This window comes from Orbicella franksi, chromosome 9 (genome assembly GCF_964199315.1).
Source record: "Orbicella franksi chromosome 9, jaOrbFran1.1, whole genome shotgun sequence".
Classification (NCBI taxonomy): domain Eukaryota; kingdom Metazoa; phylum Cnidaria; class Anthozoa; order Scleractinia; family Merulinidae; genus Orbicella; species Orbicella franksi.
The window spans coordinates 13748745-13767215 of record NC_138153.1 but is presented as its reverse complement, the minus strand read 5'-3'; the positions used below and the strand labels follow the sequence as shown (position 1 = coordinate 13767215).

Here is an 18471-nt window from a genome sequence, read left to right as displayed (position 1 = left end):
TTTTTATCTTAAAAATCTACATGAAATAAAGTTAGAAAAAAAAAATGGTTGAATTTTTTAGTTTACAAAACCCCATACAGACAATTTGACCCTCACCCGGGTGAGGTGAGCATTAAAATAGTCACGCAAACGAGGCTCGCATGTGATAGTGAAAATAAACATGGCGCCGGACTTGAGTGCGGAGAACTGAGGACTTGGGAAATGCATATGTACACCCTTGACAGTCTTCATACTTCTCTAGTTCCTTGAAAATAGAAATGAAAGTCTGTTCAGAAAGTCGGATATGAAAAATGGCTGCTTGGACACCGACAAGTGATGCAAAATATGGAGTTGGTAGGTGGTGATCGTTGACAATTAGGATCCGCATTTCAATTTTTGTTGATATTTTATATTTTGAACCTATAAAAGTCACCAGAATTAACTTGGAGCTGTTGGTTTTATCTCGCAGTTGTTTATAATTTTGACGGCAGTGTCTGTCATGGACTACGGTTAACCATTGGCGAGACGGTGCATATTTTAGAAGAATGCGCAGGTGAGATGTGTGTATATCGACTCTATAAAACTAGCAAAGTAACAATCAATAATGCCTGCAAATATTTCCTGATTGGTTTATCTTGTTATCGCGATGTGCATTTATTGATTTTATGGTTTCCGGATTTTCTGTGGCTGTTTAAAAGATGAACAATTAAGGTTTCTTTAGTAGTTGGTAGAGAGGAAACTGTGCTAGTAAATATCTTATCGTTTGATGTGTTTGTTTCCTGTGTTCAGTCGCTTACCACTAATTGATTATTGAATCAACTTCTCGATCATATTGATTATTTATCGGTCGTGGTTGTTTATTTATACTTTGTATGAATCACTTGAAATTTCAAATCGATGATATCCTTAGTTGCTGTCCTACAAGCAAACTGCTGCTGTATTTTATACTCGACAGGTTGGTACCGTGGATGCACTTTGCGAAATAAATCTGTAAAGGTGAGGCTTCAGCAACCTGATAATCCTATTTTGTTGTTTGTCCACTTTAATTGAACGCAGTTATTAATTACTTAAATTCAATTTGCTCGATCTGAGAGATGAAAGACTCGACTGAATTCAATTAAATGCCTTTGTAAATTTTTTATTGTGGATTACAAAATTACAGATTGTGGGCTGATTAAAATGGTAACATTTATTTATCATCTGTATTAATTTACGTTTTTGGCGGTGGGTGTCTAATATTGTTTATTACTTGTTGTTCAGTTTGATCTATGGGCCCTTTGATTAGCTCTGATTGCTGCTCTTTTTGACAATGTGAACAATGCATTGCAAATTAAAAGCTTCTTTGTTAATTTTGTTTGATAAATACAGATTAAATTTTAAGAATATGAAGACAGCTAAGTTATGTTTCAAAGAATTGCTTTCATCGACCCAGATACACTCTTATGGTGATTGTAGGGGCTCTTGGACTGAATTTAAAAATAATAAAACATGTTTAATTAAAAAAAGTGAACATCCTGGAAATAAGAAAATGCATATACATACAGCTGTAGGAAGTGGTAGTGACTACACTGAATCACATGTAATTACTTGTCTTGCACTTCTGTACACAAAGACGTTGCATTAACTATTACATGAATATCATAATTTCAAATAATTTTAAAACAATAACATGTATCATTTTGTTGTTCAATTTTGTTTATACCAGGGTATTTTTCCAGCAACCTTTGTTCATCTCAAAGACTGTTCTGTGGAAAATGCAGGGTAAGAACTTACAATTATTGTTATTTTTTTTTTTTGGCAACATCCCAAGCATTTCCAAACTTACATGTACATAAGTAAATATTAAAGAATAATGTAACTTTTCTTATTGAAACAGACTATTCAAAGTTAGATTGAGATTCTAAGTTGGACAGTCATGGGTTGTTAAGATTATAGTTTACAGTCATTTACACTACTAGGTGGGACAAAAAAATCCATCTGTATTTTAAGAGTTTTAGTTAAAACTTGGTGAATGAATAGTATGCTGGCTTAGTTACTTCTGATCAGTTTTTATAGGATGAAGCGGCTAGGATTATTGTTATGCCAGGATTTTGACATGTATTTATTAATGTCGTAAACGAAAAGTGTCCTACTCGAGAACACTCTCTATTGTATAGACAGGTTCAAAATCAGATTTTTTACCCCAGAATCCATCAAAGCAACTGTCAACTGTTGTCCCTCACTTACAGCCAAGAAAGACACTATATTCCTTGAATCATGGCCTACCCTTCAGTAATCACTTTGACAGTTGTTCCTCTACAATTACTCATCTAAACCAACCTTACCTTAGATGTGAGGGTGATGCTACCATAAAAGACTCACTACTCTCATTACACTTATTATCGCACATTGATAACCCACAATACAGTGCAGTTGTTTGTTTCAAAGCCATACCAAAATGTACATGTGCTAGGAATTGAAGTGTAGTCAAACAGACACCTCGCAGACCACTGTCAAAAAGTCTTTATATCAAAGGTATCCATATTTAGTAGATTAGCTTAATAGAGAACTGTGTGTGAAGCTGAGGATAAAAACTATTGTTTCTTAAAATACCTTATAACACCTTATAATGGTAGAGAACAGAAGTACAGAATGATGTTTTTGAGAGGCCAACATGAACTGGAGGTCAATTTTTGTATTCATTGGCATGTATTGTCGACTTTTCATTGAAAACGTCAAGTTGAAAATGGTGAAATGAGAGCTTTCGACTCACTGGTAGGGGTAGAAACCTTGTTATATAAACTAACATTATTTATTCATTCATGTATACATTATAATTTAATGACAACAAATTAACAAAAACAGAAATGCTATAAGGATGGTCTGTAAAGGAGTCATAGACCCCATACTCAGACAGGTCACCTACATTATGAATATATGAAGAAATATATTAATTAGAATAAATATATAAATATATTAAATGTCCATTGCTGAAAAAAAACATTTGTGTTGGAGCTCTAATGAGTTCAGTGGTACATATCAATGTACCCGCCTCACTTGAAACAATGCATATTCTTGAAATAATAACCAAATGCTAGATAATTCACCGTTGTAGCCCAATGTTATTTGAAAACATTTACTTCAAATATTTACTTAATATGAAATTTCTTATTTTTTTTAGGACAACAAATGAAAGTGTTGTACCAAAGGAAGATGCTACCGTAAAAGAACTAACTTTGATATTGAGAGAGTGGTTTGTCATCTGGAAAGATCTCTACAGGGTACAATAATACTAGATTCTTAATGTTTATTAAAGAACTTTTATGTATTATCATTGATATGAATTAAAGGTTTATTTTTCCTTGACACCTGAACTGCTCACATGCTTTTTAGTGGCTGATAAAAGAAGCTGTGCCAAGGAACAATCTTGGTTACTGGTTTAATTACTGCTAAATGAAATGTAAATTCCTCCTTTATTTCTCTCCCCTGTATTTCAAAATTAATAGACATAACAAGGCCAGAGGGTATCTTGAATTCATAAACACTTTATTTAGCCTCTAGGCTCATTGATAACAACAGAGTTCAACTTAAATTAATTACTCCAACCCTAAAGATGCCTATAAATTTATTGTATTAGTTGTTATTTATGAGAGAATGAATAAGTATTAATAGTTAATTTATGTGTCAAATAATTTTCAATTCTGCAATATTTTATTTAAAACGATTTATGGTGTCAGTGTACATTGTACGTGTAAAACATGACGTGCTCCATTTAATTTTTTTGTTCTTCCATGTATGTGTAGGACTTTCCTTTAAAATATAACTAATAATAGTTCTCACTGAATTTCCCCCTTTTTTTGTTAATTGAAAATAATGTTCAAAACATTATTATATGAACTGAAACTTTTTTTCTTTTTTTTTTCTTTGTAAACTATATCAATCAAAATTTTCTTATAACTTCAATCATGAATAATATTATTCCTTTATTCCCCATACAGTGTATATTAAATCGTACAAATTTCAATTTCAAGTCAAACATTAACTTTTTTAATAAATTCAATGTAGGTAATATAAAAATTAATCTATAAATTTATATTTCAAGTTAAACATTAACATTTTCAATAAAATAGAAACTTTGTACTATATCGAATCATATAAAACACTTAAAAAGGTAATGTATTTAATAACATTGAAACTTTGAACTATTATATCAAATCTTGTAAAATACTTATAATTTGAGGCACTGATTTTCAATAACATTAAAACTGTTCTATATCAAATGATATAAAATATTCATAAAGGTAATGGTGTTCTTTAAAATTTAAACTTTATACTAAATCAAATCATATAAAATATCTAAAAAGGTAATGGTAATAGTAACAATGTAACTATGTATTAAAGCAGTTTGAAACCTGTTGATTTGTTTGTTTGTTTGTTTGTTTTTTTCTAAAAAAATTAAGTTGATAAGGAATGCCGTCCTCTTGCTACAGTATGATACCAGATATTCAGGTGTTGAAGTCAAGCATTAACTTTTTCAATAAATTCAACCTAGGTAATATAACAAATTTTGTAAATTTTTATTTCAAGTCAAACATTAACTTTTTTAATAAATCCTGACCAGAAATATGACTTTCTGATCATGGAGCTATCTCAGCTCTACATCTAGGCTTAAGCACCGTGAAAATACAGTACCGAGTGATTTAGTTACTGAACCAGTTCTTTTGTCTTTCTTAACCACTGAGTAAACCTTTGTTAACCTTCGTTTGTGGTGTGAGTCTTTTACACCCTGTTATTTTTTATTTTGTGTATAACAAATCCAACTTTCGAATGTATTTCCATCTGTTTCTTTCAAGAAAGCTGGACTGAATCTTTTGACCAGTCTTTCAAATGTATTTTGTATGTCGATCCGTTTCTTTCAACAAATTCTTTTGGATTCACCTAAAAAGCTAAACATACTTGCCTTTTGGCTGTAAAATAGGAACGAGCGGCAAAAAGCTACAAGCAGGACTCCAATCCCATTGCCCTTCTCGAGCTGCTTTAGAACCCTAGATCCTTTGCGAGCATGTCATTGATCCTTTGCAAGTGTTTCGTAGATCCTTTGCGAACTTTTAGTAGATCCCCCGCGAGCCACATTCACAAAAATCATGATTTTTTCCAGTACCTTTTGCTGTTAGTGCATCACATTTCCTAGTATACCTTCGGGCTCCTTTGAAGCCTCCTCAGGTTTTGGCCTCAGGGCCAAAACTCTTCAGGGGCAAAACTGGAATTTAATGTATATTAATTTATTGTAAACACAAGTTTTTTTCTTCTTACAGACACAACAAGTTCGTCTTTTTGAAGCACTGAAGACAATTATGTGGGATTTGGTGGAATGTAGACAAAAGCTGTTATCGGGCACACTGACACAAGTAAGTAATTCTTGGTAAATTTGCTGATCAGTATTTGAATCAGAAATAGAATAGTTCTAAAAAAATCAAAAATAATATATAGTTGGTAATAATTATGTGTTTGACTCAATTTGTAATAACAACTTGTAAATTTAAATAGTTTTTATGAATTTGTTGATCAGTATTTGCATCAGAAATAAAATAGTTTTAAAAAAATAAAAAATAAAAATAATAAATAGTTGGTAATGATTATGTGTTTGATTCAATTAGTAATAACGACTTGTAAAGTTTAAAAGTTTTTGTTTCTCCATTTTGTGGTATAGGATCAAATGGATGACATCAAGAAGAAAGCCATCACAAAAATTGATTGGGGTAACAGGTTTGTGAATTAGGACATTGTGAAATTAAAGTAATAAATGATTATCTAAGAGATGCTCATTTGCAAGGTCTCATATTATACAAATGTTAGAAAATGCACACAACAGAAGTTAATGAGTAAGTGTACATGCAAGTAATAGACCCCTTTCATAAATGGCTGCTAATTAATAAATAAGCCTGACCAACATCATTATTGAGCTGATAATTCAAAAGGATTTTTGCTCTCAAATGAGCTTAGTGAGCATACAAAAGTAGTTTTAATAGTGACACATTTATGGGTCTATACCATGCATGGACCCTAAGGTAAAGCCATTTGGTTTAGTGTACAAAGTAAATGTGTTACATGGCTGGTACTTGCTTTCACGGCATGATGCCACTAGATTAGTGCCATGATTCCATGAATCCAGGGAGATCTGTATGAGGTCAGATGCCAGATAAACTATAGCTGAATTAAATAACAATAATTTGTTATTTTTGCTTTGTGCATTTTATTTTATCCTGTCATATTTGTAACACCAACCCAAAAAGCTTGATACAGTAGAGGAACTTCATCCATTTTCCAGCTTTGAGTCAAGTTAAAAACAAAACAGTTCCTTTTTCTATTCCAGCCTGAAACAGTGTAGTGTAAGAGTTGCTAGCGTCAATGCCCATATGCACAACACAAGGCTTCTAAACGTATTCAATTATTGTTGATACTAACTAGGTATTCATTTCAAATATCATTGTTTATCAGCAAAATGGGACTGGATCTTATTCCACGGGTGGATGGTGAAGTAGTTGATGCTGACTCTACAAGTGTTGTTGAACTCTACAAAGTGGTTAGTTACATTTTATTGATTCATAATGATTATAAATTTTACACTTTACATGTAGGTGTTCAGGAATAGATTATAGCACTTTAGAACTTACAGTACCATTAGGTCTGTGCAAATCTAACAACTTCCACTCTGCTGCCTCTCATAACAATAGGCAGTTTGTCATCATCACATAAGGTTACATCCATTTTATAGAGTCCTGTTTAGGGAAGGAAGGCCAATGCTAGTTGGAATTTCAACTTTTCTTATTGATCACAGATCATCCTTGAGTTCATTAAACAGTTAGTCAAGAATTAACTTTGTCCCCCTGACTCAAGTGTTCATTTCTAAATAAAAATGTGTTTTGTAATTTCAAAAAAAGACTGTCAATGAGTTGTTTGATACATCTAGAATTAACTTTAGTGATTGAACTTTTAATTTACCAAAAAGAATGGTTTGTGTACATGAAATTCAACATTCATAATGACACCGTAAATTATTAGCCTTGTTTTAGAAATCAACTCCAGATGATGTGATGCTGTCATGATATCTAATGATACAAATGTTTATCCTTTTTAAGCATGTCTCAAGTGCTGAAGCTAATCTGCAAGTATCAGTAAGTTTTGAATGGTTTGTTTCTTTTTTGTGACTGTGGAAAAAATAACCAGTTCTTCCTAAAGGTAGAACTATGTACGGGGCTCTAGCTGTAAGCCGAGTAGACTAGGCTCAAATGTGACAACCATCCTGCAAACATTTTCATGAATTTAAAAAGCTGTGAAAAAATTTGCTGTAATACATGGTACTGTTGGTGAAAGTGCTTGGCTGTTTTTTGTATTTTCTTTTTTTTCCTTTACAAGTCCAAGTACACGAAACACTGCATATAAACTGCATGTAAAAGTACAATACAGAGCTACATGTACATAAGACTACTTACAGTATGTTGACATGTTGAAAAACAGACAGTCTGACGACATGAAAAAGAGAGGTTAAAAAGGTAATGACAGTTGCTGTTCTACAAGTTGGAAAAGGGTTGTCCTTTTGTTGTAATGAAACTGAATGAAGTTTATCATTCTTTATTGCCATTGACGGCCTTTTGATTTTTTCAGTAGGTGCTAAGTCTGGGCCACTAAGACAAAATTGATTGATATATGTTTTGTCCATAGGGGAGAGGTAACTTCAAGAAGAGAGCTTCACGTGGTGTCAGTACAGTGATGCACCATGCTTACATGAACATGACTAGGTTTGTGTGCAGCATGGATGAGAAGTGTCAGGTGTTCTTCTCCATTTATGATGCCAGGGAAGGACGTTTCATCAGGTACATGAATTGTATTCTCAAGAGCAGTAATCAGCCCAGTCAAAATGTGCCGGCAGCTGGCGATTTTGCTGCCATCTACGAAATATCTGCCGCCTACTACACACTTAAAAGTTCATTAAATAAATTAGGTTTAAGTTCTAACTTGCCATAAATCAGTAAGCAATTCATGCTAAAGCTCTTAATGAACTGATATGAAGCCTCTTCTAGATCAAATTGTGACTAAAAAGCATATGCGAATGTTTTTTGTGAATCGAGCTGCACAGGGACGAATGAGCGAACTAATGTTTCAGAGCGGTGGGGTAACTGGGGCTAAGGAACGCCTTGCACATTGCGTGGGAAAATGAGCTGCCTGAACGGTCAGCAGTCAATTTTCTTCCAGTTACAAACAAGATGGCTTCGACGCCAACGGCATCCAAACGTGCTCGTGCTGAGGATACTAATGCAAAAATATACAAATTCTTTCGCAAGATATCAGGTGAGTAGTTTTGGAAGTCGATAGTTTTGCATTTATACAGTGTTTTGCTCAAAGGATTTGAAGAGTTTGATTAGAATCTTCGACTTCCTAAGGACTTCTCTGCATTCCTTTGATAAATTACCGATTTACTGTGACCTATACTTTTGCATATGTGCGCTGTATTGCCCAAAGGATTTGAAATTGGGTCTCTTTTAGATCTACCACCTTGCAGTCCTGACTCAGAGTCAGACAGTGACTATGCAAGTGACTGTGAATTTTATTCTTAACTCCAGCGGTTAATTCCTCTTTAATTCTGATACTTTTGATCTAAATGTTAAAAACAAAACTTAAAATGGCAGGAAAATAACAGTGTTCTTATGTAGTTACTTAGAACAATTTCTCTCAAGGGAAATTACAGAAAGTAACAAGTATGAATAGTGAGGATTCTCATTTCGTATGTTGATATTTAAACATATAGCTAATAGGTTGTTATCTGTTTTGTCTATAGCCAAAGGCTGTAAGCGAGACAATGAAATAGATACTCAGTATGCCTTGGTAGTCCATCTTTTAATTTGGTGAACACAAACTTACAATCAATGTAAACTGTGATTTGAAAAAAAAACACTCTTCAGTGTTATGTAAAAGCTATGTAGGGGCTCCGCTGAGTTTATCCCCCAGACTGCACGAGATACAACCATTTGAAGACAATAATTTCATTTTTTTTCCGGGCAGACATGCCTCTGCTCACCCCCAAACACCACCCCCCACCCCCCCCCACCCCCCCAGGGAGCAAGGGCCTTCATCCTTATCTGCCTACTACATGTACTCCAGCCGTCTTGCCTACCACTCAAAAAGATTTTGACTGGGCTGAATAATTAATATTAATTTTTGGCTCATTACTGTAGAAGTTAAAACAAATTCTCATTAAATACTGTTTATGTAGCTGCTAGTAATGGTTTTCCTTTCTTGTTACTTCCCCTCCATTAAATACAACTAGCATCATTACTGGGATGTCCTGTAAACTGGTTTGTAATGTTGATGTATACAGTGGAATCCCAATTTTTCAGACCTCCAAGGGAACCGAAAATTGGTTTGAAAAATCGGATAGTTCGAGAAATTGGGGGTAAAATTACAGTGTTCAACTGAGGAGGGGAAACAACTTTTGGTTCGAGTTATTGGGAGGTTCAAATTAAATGAGAGTTTGAGAAATTGGGATTCCACTGTAAGTAGTTCTTTAAAGCAGCCACCTCGAAAGACACAAACCAATGGTGAATCTAGCAAGGATCTAGGGGGCCTGCCCCTCTCACTAGCCGAAATACATAAGGGCTGAAAATGTTTTGGGTCCCCAGCTTTATTTAAGGCCCAAAGGACCAAAAACAAATTGAGATGCCCATCTTACTAAGATATCTGGACCTACTGCTGCAAGCACCAGACTTTACCCTTGTGGTGATGTCAGTGGTCATGATGGGCACGCAAGCACCTGTTGGCATACAATTCTTACATGTATCCTTGTCATGAATCAGAAAGTAATTTTTGTCATTTTTTTTTCTTGTCCAGCGAGAGATTTCTAGTTGCTATCAGCAAAAGTGATAGTACACTAAAGGTGAACCAACCCCAGAGGATTGAAAACTCCACCTGTGTTTTTACGGTAAGTATACACAGTCTGTTGAAAGTCCTTGTTAAAATTCTGTCATTTTTTCTTTAAATTACATGAATCTGCAGAAAAGACTGCAGATCATCAATTCTGTTTAGTTGGACACTAATGAATAGTCATGCCACAAATGTCCACATGTTCTGTGGCTCTTTATAATGTAGAACTTAAAGGTTTTTGTTAAAAGTTATGGGATTATTTTTCAGGACCTAGGGAGTAAGGACATCTCTGCTGAAGCCTATCTGGTAGCTCACATTGTGAGAGTAGGTATGTGACATCTGAGGGATCTGCTGCACTCAAAGATTTATTGATATTGTCATGTGTGGAATTTATGCCTTGTTGAGTAGGTTCATTGTCATTACCTCATCTTTCTTTACCCCCTTTCTTCCTTGTAGTTTTCACTGCATATGACTCTGTAATGTTATCAGTAATAGCTTTGATTCAAGAGCCCAAATTGAATTAAGTAGATTTCCAAAATATAGAAATCATGTTAATCTATAGATTTCTGGGACAGGGTATGGAGGGTGTACTTACACAAGGGACCATCTTGAGTGTAAAGTTGTTTTGACAACCTCCATTTATTTAGCAAATAATATTCATGTGTATGTTGTTTTTCATTTAGGGAGGATGCTAACTGAGGGTTCCTCCAAAAAGGTTTCAAATGCATCATATAGGAGACCATTTGGGTGTGCTGGTAAGTGTTAACTGGAAGAAATCCGTATTTCAGGTCTCTCTAACTTCACAAGTAAAGTACAGTAACTTTACATGTTAAATAGGTCTTTGTCATTTGTAAGGGTGATAACACAAGACAGCTAGCTGTTACTTTGCAACAGACCAAGAAAACGTCTGCAGTGTACATGAAGGACAATCTTTGCGAGCTTTAGGTGGCCTGCACTTGAGGAAGCACCTGCACTGAATAATCCACCCCAAGAGTATGCTCATAACATAACATAAGAGGCATTGCTCATAACACCTTCCTTTAATTCCTTTAGGGTGCACTCGAGGAAATAATAATGAAAGAAATGCTCTCATTTAATTTCTGTTTTCAGACTTGATTCTGCTGATCTTGATTCTGCTCAGGCAACGTTCACATTAGTCTTCCTTTAGACTGCAAAACAGTCATATTTTTTGCGAATGCAGTCAACAGTCAATATTTGAATGAAAGGTCTGAAGCAAATGTAAAAACGGCGAGGAGAATGGGGAGAGACGCTAAAAAATACTACTGTCCACCATGCATATGTTAAATTCATTCAAAATTACCCGTTCTTCCAGCAATGGGAAATTCCCATTGGTTTAATTCTGACACAACCTGTCATCAAATGTCACTCACACCTCATCAAAAAGATATAGACGCCATATCAGTTTCACTGTAAAGACAGTAATTCTCGCGGGAAAATGGACGATGCTGACTCCACGCTCGCGAGCGATTTAGCAGTTGTCCACTTGTAAAAATTATCATTTTACTCTCAGTATGAACGGCTAGCTCACATTGGCAATATTCCTTGAAATTTATAACTGAAGATGGGCAGGTTTGGTTTTTCAACGGCCATTCGCATGCATGAATGACCCCGAGAGCAAACAAATATACATGCAAACAAGTTATTTCTGGATGACAAATGTCTGCATTCATAGATTTCAAGGAATATTTGATGCCCATGTATTTAGTGAGCTAGCCGTTCTTACCGAAAGTAAAATGATAATTTTTATGAGTGGGCCACTGCAAGGTTTCACTTTTTCAGGTAAATTTTGCACACAGTCGGCAACGAGACATCCACCAAAACTTAGGTTTTGTCTAGACGCTTTTGTGCTGAAGGTCACATGTGATTGAAAACTGCTGTAAGATGTGGGTGGAGCTGTCAAGCAATTTCTGTCACCTGTGTGGCATTATACGACCCCCACTTAGAACGAATTCCTTGTATGAAAAGCCGACAGTCATTTTCTTGCGCTTCACATGCGAGGATCATGCTTACGGCGCTTCGCACCTTTCAAAAATGTCCAAAACGACTGTTTTGCAGTCTAGTCTTCCTTAGGAATTAAATTTCATATTGGAGTTTCCCCCGCCCTGCCCCATGTTTCCAAATGTCTAACAGGAAGTGAAAGAGTGATGGAGTGAAATCGCTCCACTACTACAACTGGGAAAATAATATTTTCCAAGTTTAAAAATGGATATCAAGAATTTGATCACAGGGGCACTTTAAGTATTTTCAGTAACAGCAAAGTTATATTCTTATCTTAAATCAGCACTTGGCACCAGATGTGTTGCTGTTGAATTGAGTACTTTTGTGCATAAGATGTTTCGTTTATCCTTATTAGTGTTAGACATAGTTGATGTTTTGACTGGAAAAGAGGAACAGTTAGAAGGCAAAGAATTTCACATGCCAATCTTTACGTAAGTGCATTTTAGTTTTTGTTTCCTTTACTTCTGATGGTTTTTTGTTGAATTTTTGAGCATTTTCTTTGCTAAAGAATTTATGAACACAGTACATTCAACTGTCTCAAAGCAGACACTGGTGCTGTAAGATGGACACCTCCGTAAGGCAGACAGCTAGAGCTATTCTTGAATGCACCCTCTAAAGGGAGAACTCACCATTTTTTTTAATGATTTCTCTCTTTATTTTTAACTATTAAAAGAAATAGGAACATCCCTTTGCAAGTTAGAATCAAAATTTTCTTGCTCTTCAGGAAAATCAAGTTGTCCCAGACAACAGGACAGCACTTGTCCATGCCCTGGGTATGCATAATTAATGAATCTAATAAATTAAATTTTATGTTGGGATGTGCTTTTTCAGTTGTAGTGATAGTGATTTCTGGACAGTCCATGATAGTATCATCAAGAAACAAACCAGTAAATACAGTGCTCCAAGCTCAAATAGTGGTGAGTCAAGTCAAGTACTGACCAGCACAGTATAATACATGTAGTAGACAGGGCTATTGCAAATATGGTAGAAGAAAATTATTGAATGATTAAAATGTTATTCAATGGGTATACAATGTGTAATTTTTTGTTATTATTATCTATTCTAAATTTATTTTTTATTTTTTAATCATTTTAGGTGAAAAAAAAAATCATTTCAGGCGTTTATCCAACAACTTATTTTAAAGAAATATCATTTTATCCTTCACATTTAAATTTTTTTGATGTGTATAATTATTGTTATGTAATTTTTACGTGTGGCTCAGCCTCACATGGACGTCCGGGCTTTAAAGATTTTAATTGTTATTATTGTTATAATTTTTATTGATACTGTAATTGAGTGCTGCAACCTAGCAAGATGTCTGCTATAAAAAGTAACGAATTTTGAATTTCATTGTTTTCCTTTTACTCATTTTCTTTTTGTTTCAAATTTTCTTATTTTAAAAACTCTTTCCCAGGTATCCATGTTTCTTTGAGGGCATTTCACGGTGACCTAGATAAGGTGAATTATTTTATTTTATTTCCTAGTGATAGTTTTTTTTTCTTTTCTTTTTTTTGCAAATTGTAAATTGCAGTGTGTGTGATTCTGGGGTGCAGAGTGGGGAAGGAACAAACAGCGGAAGTGTGAAATTTATAACTAAATAAGACTTGTAGTAATCAGGTATCCAATTCAATCTAGAACCAGGGAAAATATACTATTTATCTGGACTTGTTTCAGTCGCATTTAATAGTATTGTTATTATTTTAAGGTTCAAAGTGAGAATCCCCTTTTGCTACCCAAAGGGATTTCAGTTGTCAGAAAATTAGGATTCCCTGATGTCATCATGCCAGGTTGGTGCTCATCATCATTACTGTTTACAGTCAAATCTGCAAAAGGGTTCCATCTTAGAAAATTAGGATAACTGTCAAAAATCTAGAGTGAATGTGAGGTTTTGTTTTAAACTGAATCAAGGATTTAAGGAACATTTTCTGTTTATGTTTAATTAATATAGAAATGCTGACATTTGGGAGAACATGAATTGTTGTGGGAACACGCACAACAGACAAGTGTTTCCACTACTCTTAGGAGTTCTCCAAAACTTTCTCAAGTGTTTCGTTAACTCAATAGAAAATAGGGAAAGCTTTTTTGTGTTGCTGTAGTTAACACTCAGGCAGAGAGGAAAAGAAAGGAAAATCGCTTATTTATTGGGATTATTACAATGTAAATTCTCCTTGCTCACCCCATCGCTACATTAACATCTTGTCCTAGTAGTTCTGCTGTGTTTCTGTTATGGAAATGTGGCTTTTACAGGTACAGCTTATTCTTATTTACAGGGTTTTTTTGTTAAAAAGAATAATTAAATCATACTCAATCAATAATTGTGTCCTCTATTCTGAGGTTGCAGTTTCTACAGTCCTGTATGTATTACCAGAAGCATGTCATTTTGTTGCTCTGATTGGTCGGCTAAAAAAACCCAGTATTGTTCTGAACATATCAAGAGAATTTAGTCACTTCGAGGTGATGTGCTTCTGGTACTACTGATACCTGATCATACTTGTTACGCTTAAGCAGCATGTCAGGGACATTTGGGCAGTGGTTCACATTTTGGACTAATTGGCTTCTGAAACAAACCAACAACAACTACAACTTTATTATGACTCGCATATTTACAATTTTACAGAAATATATACACATTAAGTTAAAAAAGCTTGGCGATAGCAACAGCGCGAACCTGCAGGTAGCCTGCGCTAATCTAGGCGGGCCACATCTACATACATCCAAAACTTTCTTGTAAAGAAATCCCAAATTTGGCCTTGAATCCAGCCTTATCAGGTCAGTGACTTGATATTTAAACCTAATGGTAACGTTTTTGTATGTTTCAGTGGCTTATCAGGTGAGTTTGGTCAAGCCATGGTTCATATTTTGGTGGGACATAGTCTCACCAAAATACCCATCACGAGAGCAAACAAGCCTGATATGCTGCTGAAGCATACCAAAAAGTTACGATTAGGCATTTACCACACCCAAATTCAACCAAGTGTCATATCAGGTCAGTGACTTGATATCGCAGGTATCAGGGCAGTAGACACAGCTTCTGACTGGCTAATTGCGAATTTGGGTATGGTAAAGCAGGATACGAGGACAGTAGCGACAGTTGTTTTGTTTTTGTTTTTGTTTTTGTTTTTTTTTGCAAATCTGTGCATCCTAATGGTATTAATAGTGATCATGTGCGTACACAAATGCATAATAACTGTAGTACTATGTACATTAATGAAATCCAATGTATTTAAAACCTTTTGCAGGTGACATTAGGAATGACTTGTACGTCACTTTGGAAAAAGGAGAATTTGAAAAAGGTAATGACATCTTAGGTCTTTGGCACTTATCAAGATATGCACTCTAGACCCATATAATTGGTTAATTACTGACTGCAACCATATCTTTTTATCAGGAGCAGGGAAAACAACATCAAAAAATGTTGAAGTTTCCATGTGTGTCATTGGACCTAAAGGCAAAGTTATTAAGGTAACACGTGACGCTGTTGAAGATCTCTAGTGCTCAAGCACTGTACTGAACCAAAGTAGGATTACCATCGACATTGATTGTAGTTCTGTCAGGTGTCAATATTATTATTGTTAACCTTACTGTAGTGATTGATTTTCTTATTATTTTGTGGCCCTTACAACAGTTTTCACTTTGAGTGTTAAAGAACTCTTGTTTCCCTGGCGAACGTGACAAAATCAAGGTCTCGACCCTCAAAGCTGACTTTCAAATTCTGGATTTGTATTAATTGGATGTGAGCAACTAGGATTTACACTCTATTAATTGTGCTTTTTGTTTTGGTAGAAATTCCAAGAGGCTAAGTTTATTCCAGACGTATAAATAATTTATACCAAACTGTGTTCTGCCCTTGCAGTAGAACGTTACTGGCTTAAAACTGTGGTCTAGAACCAATCCATTTCCAGGGTCGTTCTTCTTCCCATTTCCAGAACAACTCTCTCACACTCCAGTGTGTGGAAAAAAGTGAGACCCTAGGAATGAGGTTGCCCTAGAACCTCCTGTTCTTTGTACAACCAAGGTATTGCAGGAAACAGCATTCAATTCTATGAAAGTATGATGACAAACATGCTCTGTAATGCAATGCTCCTTCCAGGAATCCCTTGGATTCAGTCAATTATATCAGATGGCATTTTGAGGGATCGTCCAATGAATTTGTAAGGTTTCAGTTTCTACAACCATTGAATCCAGCAAGCATTTGATGGCCTCCATGTCTTTATCAGAATTCTACTAACCACTTTATCTGTGCCTGGGATTCTCATCATGTACATGGGGTTGGACTTCTGTACTTTGCTATTTCTGTTTTTCAGGACTGTGTTTTCCTTGGAGCAGGTGGTCCCAGTTTAACGGAATACCAATCAATCATCTTCTACCACAACAGCAGCCCAAAATGGAGTGAGACCATTAAGGTATAGTTCTGAGCAGATTGTCATTTTGCTGGTGTTTTGACATCAGTTTGTTAAAAATATAGATGAGCCTCCCACGAGTGGTGCGCAAGTCCCAATTGCGTTTGAAAACGGAGACAAAAAACTGAAGCGTCATATACTGTTGCTTCCTTAACGTTTTCGGGCGTTTTAGTGTGGACGACAGGCGAAAACGCATCGGAAAGTATGCATTTTCAAATGATGACGAAACAACCAGTGTTAGCGAAAATATTTTATTTCGTTTTGGTTTAGTCGAAAACGGATACTTTTAAAAACTTATTAGTGGGGCCAGGGCCTAATTAGAGGAGGCTTAACTATAATTTCAATTATTTTGACGTTCTGCTCATATTGACGATAGGAAAGCAGGCTTAAGGGCCCATTAACCGATTTATGCGCGCGCTCGCGCGCGTTGCTAAGGAGGTGAAATTTCACTTCCGGTTACTTACTTCAGCCTGAGCGCGGAAAATAAAAACAACTCAATAACTTGCAAGTTCGCTTACATTTTAGATGTCTTTCTTTTTTTTTTTTTTTTTTTTTTTTTTTACAAAATGCAAAGTAAAAAAAGCACAAGCAAACACAAAATAAGAGAAAGACAGAAAAACAAGAGCAATAGAAAGAGAAAAACTAACCATATGCGGCTTTCTTTGATCTTACCGAAGTGCGCTGGTAGTGTAAATTGCAAGCGCGCTGATAGGGGTAACTTCCAATATATATCGGGCGCACTTCCGGTTTCTTTAAATGCTAAAGGAAAGGCGGTTTTTCATTCAATCTAGCCTTTTTCGCCGGATTTCGATCAAAGCCAACGTTGGAAAGATAGCTATGCATTCCTTTTCAAAATCATGCTTTTTTCAGCAAATTACGAATTTTTTAATATTTTGAAATTCTCTCAAAATCTGACCTTTTGGAAATGAAACAAAATCTATGCATAGCGAAATGAGGATTTAAATTAAAATATTAAATCAATGAAAAAAATCCCGATAAAGTAATTTGCCTGAGAGCCTTTGCGTTTTTTCAGTATTAGTCACATGACCATGGGCGTGGCCTGATGACGTCATCACTAGTGTTACTAATCATGAAAAAGTTAAAACACATGAAATAACTCGGAACCAACTAAAAATGATGAGGTTATATGAGAATAAATTTTCCTTAGCAACGGCTCGAAAAGATCGGTTAATGGGCCCTTAAGTATTGAGGTAAACGTTTTTTTTCCTCTGGACTATCAGATACAGCTTCCCTTTGACAAGTTCCTGGGTTCCCACTTGAGATTTGGCTTTCGACACTTGTCAAAGTTTGAAGGTAAAACAGCATTATTTGGTAATTTATTGTCATGTTAGCTTGTGCTTTGTCTATTATAATACGTATTAAACTTTGTCAATTTGTTAAAGTATTAAGATGATACATCACGTGATGTTGTCTCCGTGCTTTCGCGTTAATAATAGTTTCAGTTTCAGTTTTTTTTATTATTGCTCACTATTTACAGAAAAACAACAATTATAGAATTATTCTATTTGCCTTAGAACGTCCATTGTCAAAGCAACGTTACATTATGTGCGGGTAGCCCTACATTTAGGGAATTGGTTCCTGTTAAGGGTTCTCTTTCAATACATGTTTGTTTTTTATTTGTTTTTGAGTGTATTTTTAAACTATTAACTGATTAATAGCCATGAAAGTTAGATTGTATCCAAACAACTGCGACACGGTAGAATATTTTTTTTTTCTATTTTGTTATTTGCTCATATATTTAGAAAAAGAAAAAGCCGACAAGACGTTTGGTTTTTCATTTGTGAGTCTCATGAGAGCTGATGGTACAACAGTGCCTGATGACACACATGACCTGTGTGTGTACAAGGTAAAGTCTGTCCCAGTTTTTTGAATTGACTTAAGCAGGGCTGCAAGTAATTTTTTCTCTTGAAAGGACATATGTCTTACTAAGACACCATCTTGGTCAGACAAAACAAATTGCACTCAGACATCACCAAAAAAAGTAAGATTTACTCAAGGTAGATTTTTATTCATGCTTACCGTAAGGTTATTTACGGTAAAAAAAATTTTCCGAACATCTTGTTTGACCACAGGTAGGATTTCGACAGACATGAGCAAATTTTGGTCGGCCAATGTCCGATGAGCGACTGTTATTTGCAGCCCTGCTTAAGGGCTG

At 35.2% G+C, this 18471-nt stretch overlaps 1 protein-coding gene across 1 annotated transcript in view; it reads left to right on the top strand.

Moving 5' to 3' along the window:
• Nucleotides 1–33: 33 nt before the first annotated feature.
• LOC145498035 (dedicator of cytokinesis protein 1-like) overlaps nt 34–18471 on the top strand; it is a 44428-nt gene continuing 25990 nt past the window's right edge. The window contains exons 1-22 of the mRNA XM_081477904.1: nt 34–333; nt 449–532; nt 935–975; nt 1685–1740; nt 3140–3239; nt 5274–5366; nt 5669–5724; nt 6457–6541; nt 7098–7133; nt 7681–7832; nt 9844–9934; nt 10144–10204; nt 10560–10631; nt 12251–12326; nt 12727–12812; nt 13310–13353; nt 13601–13682; nt 15135–15188; nt 15284–15357; nt 16200–16298; nt 17537–17609; nt 18059–18162. Of these exons, the coding sequence (XP_081334030.1) occupies nt 291–333; nt 449–532; nt 935–975; nt 1685–1740; nt 3140–3239; nt 5274–5366; nt 5669–5724; nt 6457–6541; nt 7098–7133; nt 7681–7832; nt 9844–9934; nt 10144–10204; nt 10560–10631; nt 12251–12326; nt 12727–12812; nt 13310–13353; nt 13601–13682; nt 15135–15188; nt 15284–15357; nt 16200–16298; nt 17537–17609; nt 18059–18162 (1662 nt within the window). The 5' untranslated portion in view covers nt 34–290. The remainder of the gene's footprint in view (nt 334–448; nt 533–934; nt 976–1684; nt 1741–3139; nt 3240–5273; nt 5367–5668; nt 5725–6456; nt 6542–7097; nt 7134–7680; nt 7833–9843; nt 9935–10143; nt 10205–10559; nt 10632–12250; nt 12327–12726; nt 12813–13309; nt 13354–13600; nt 13683–15134; nt 15189–15283; nt 15358–16199; nt 16299–17536; nt 17610–18058; nt 18163–18471) is intronic.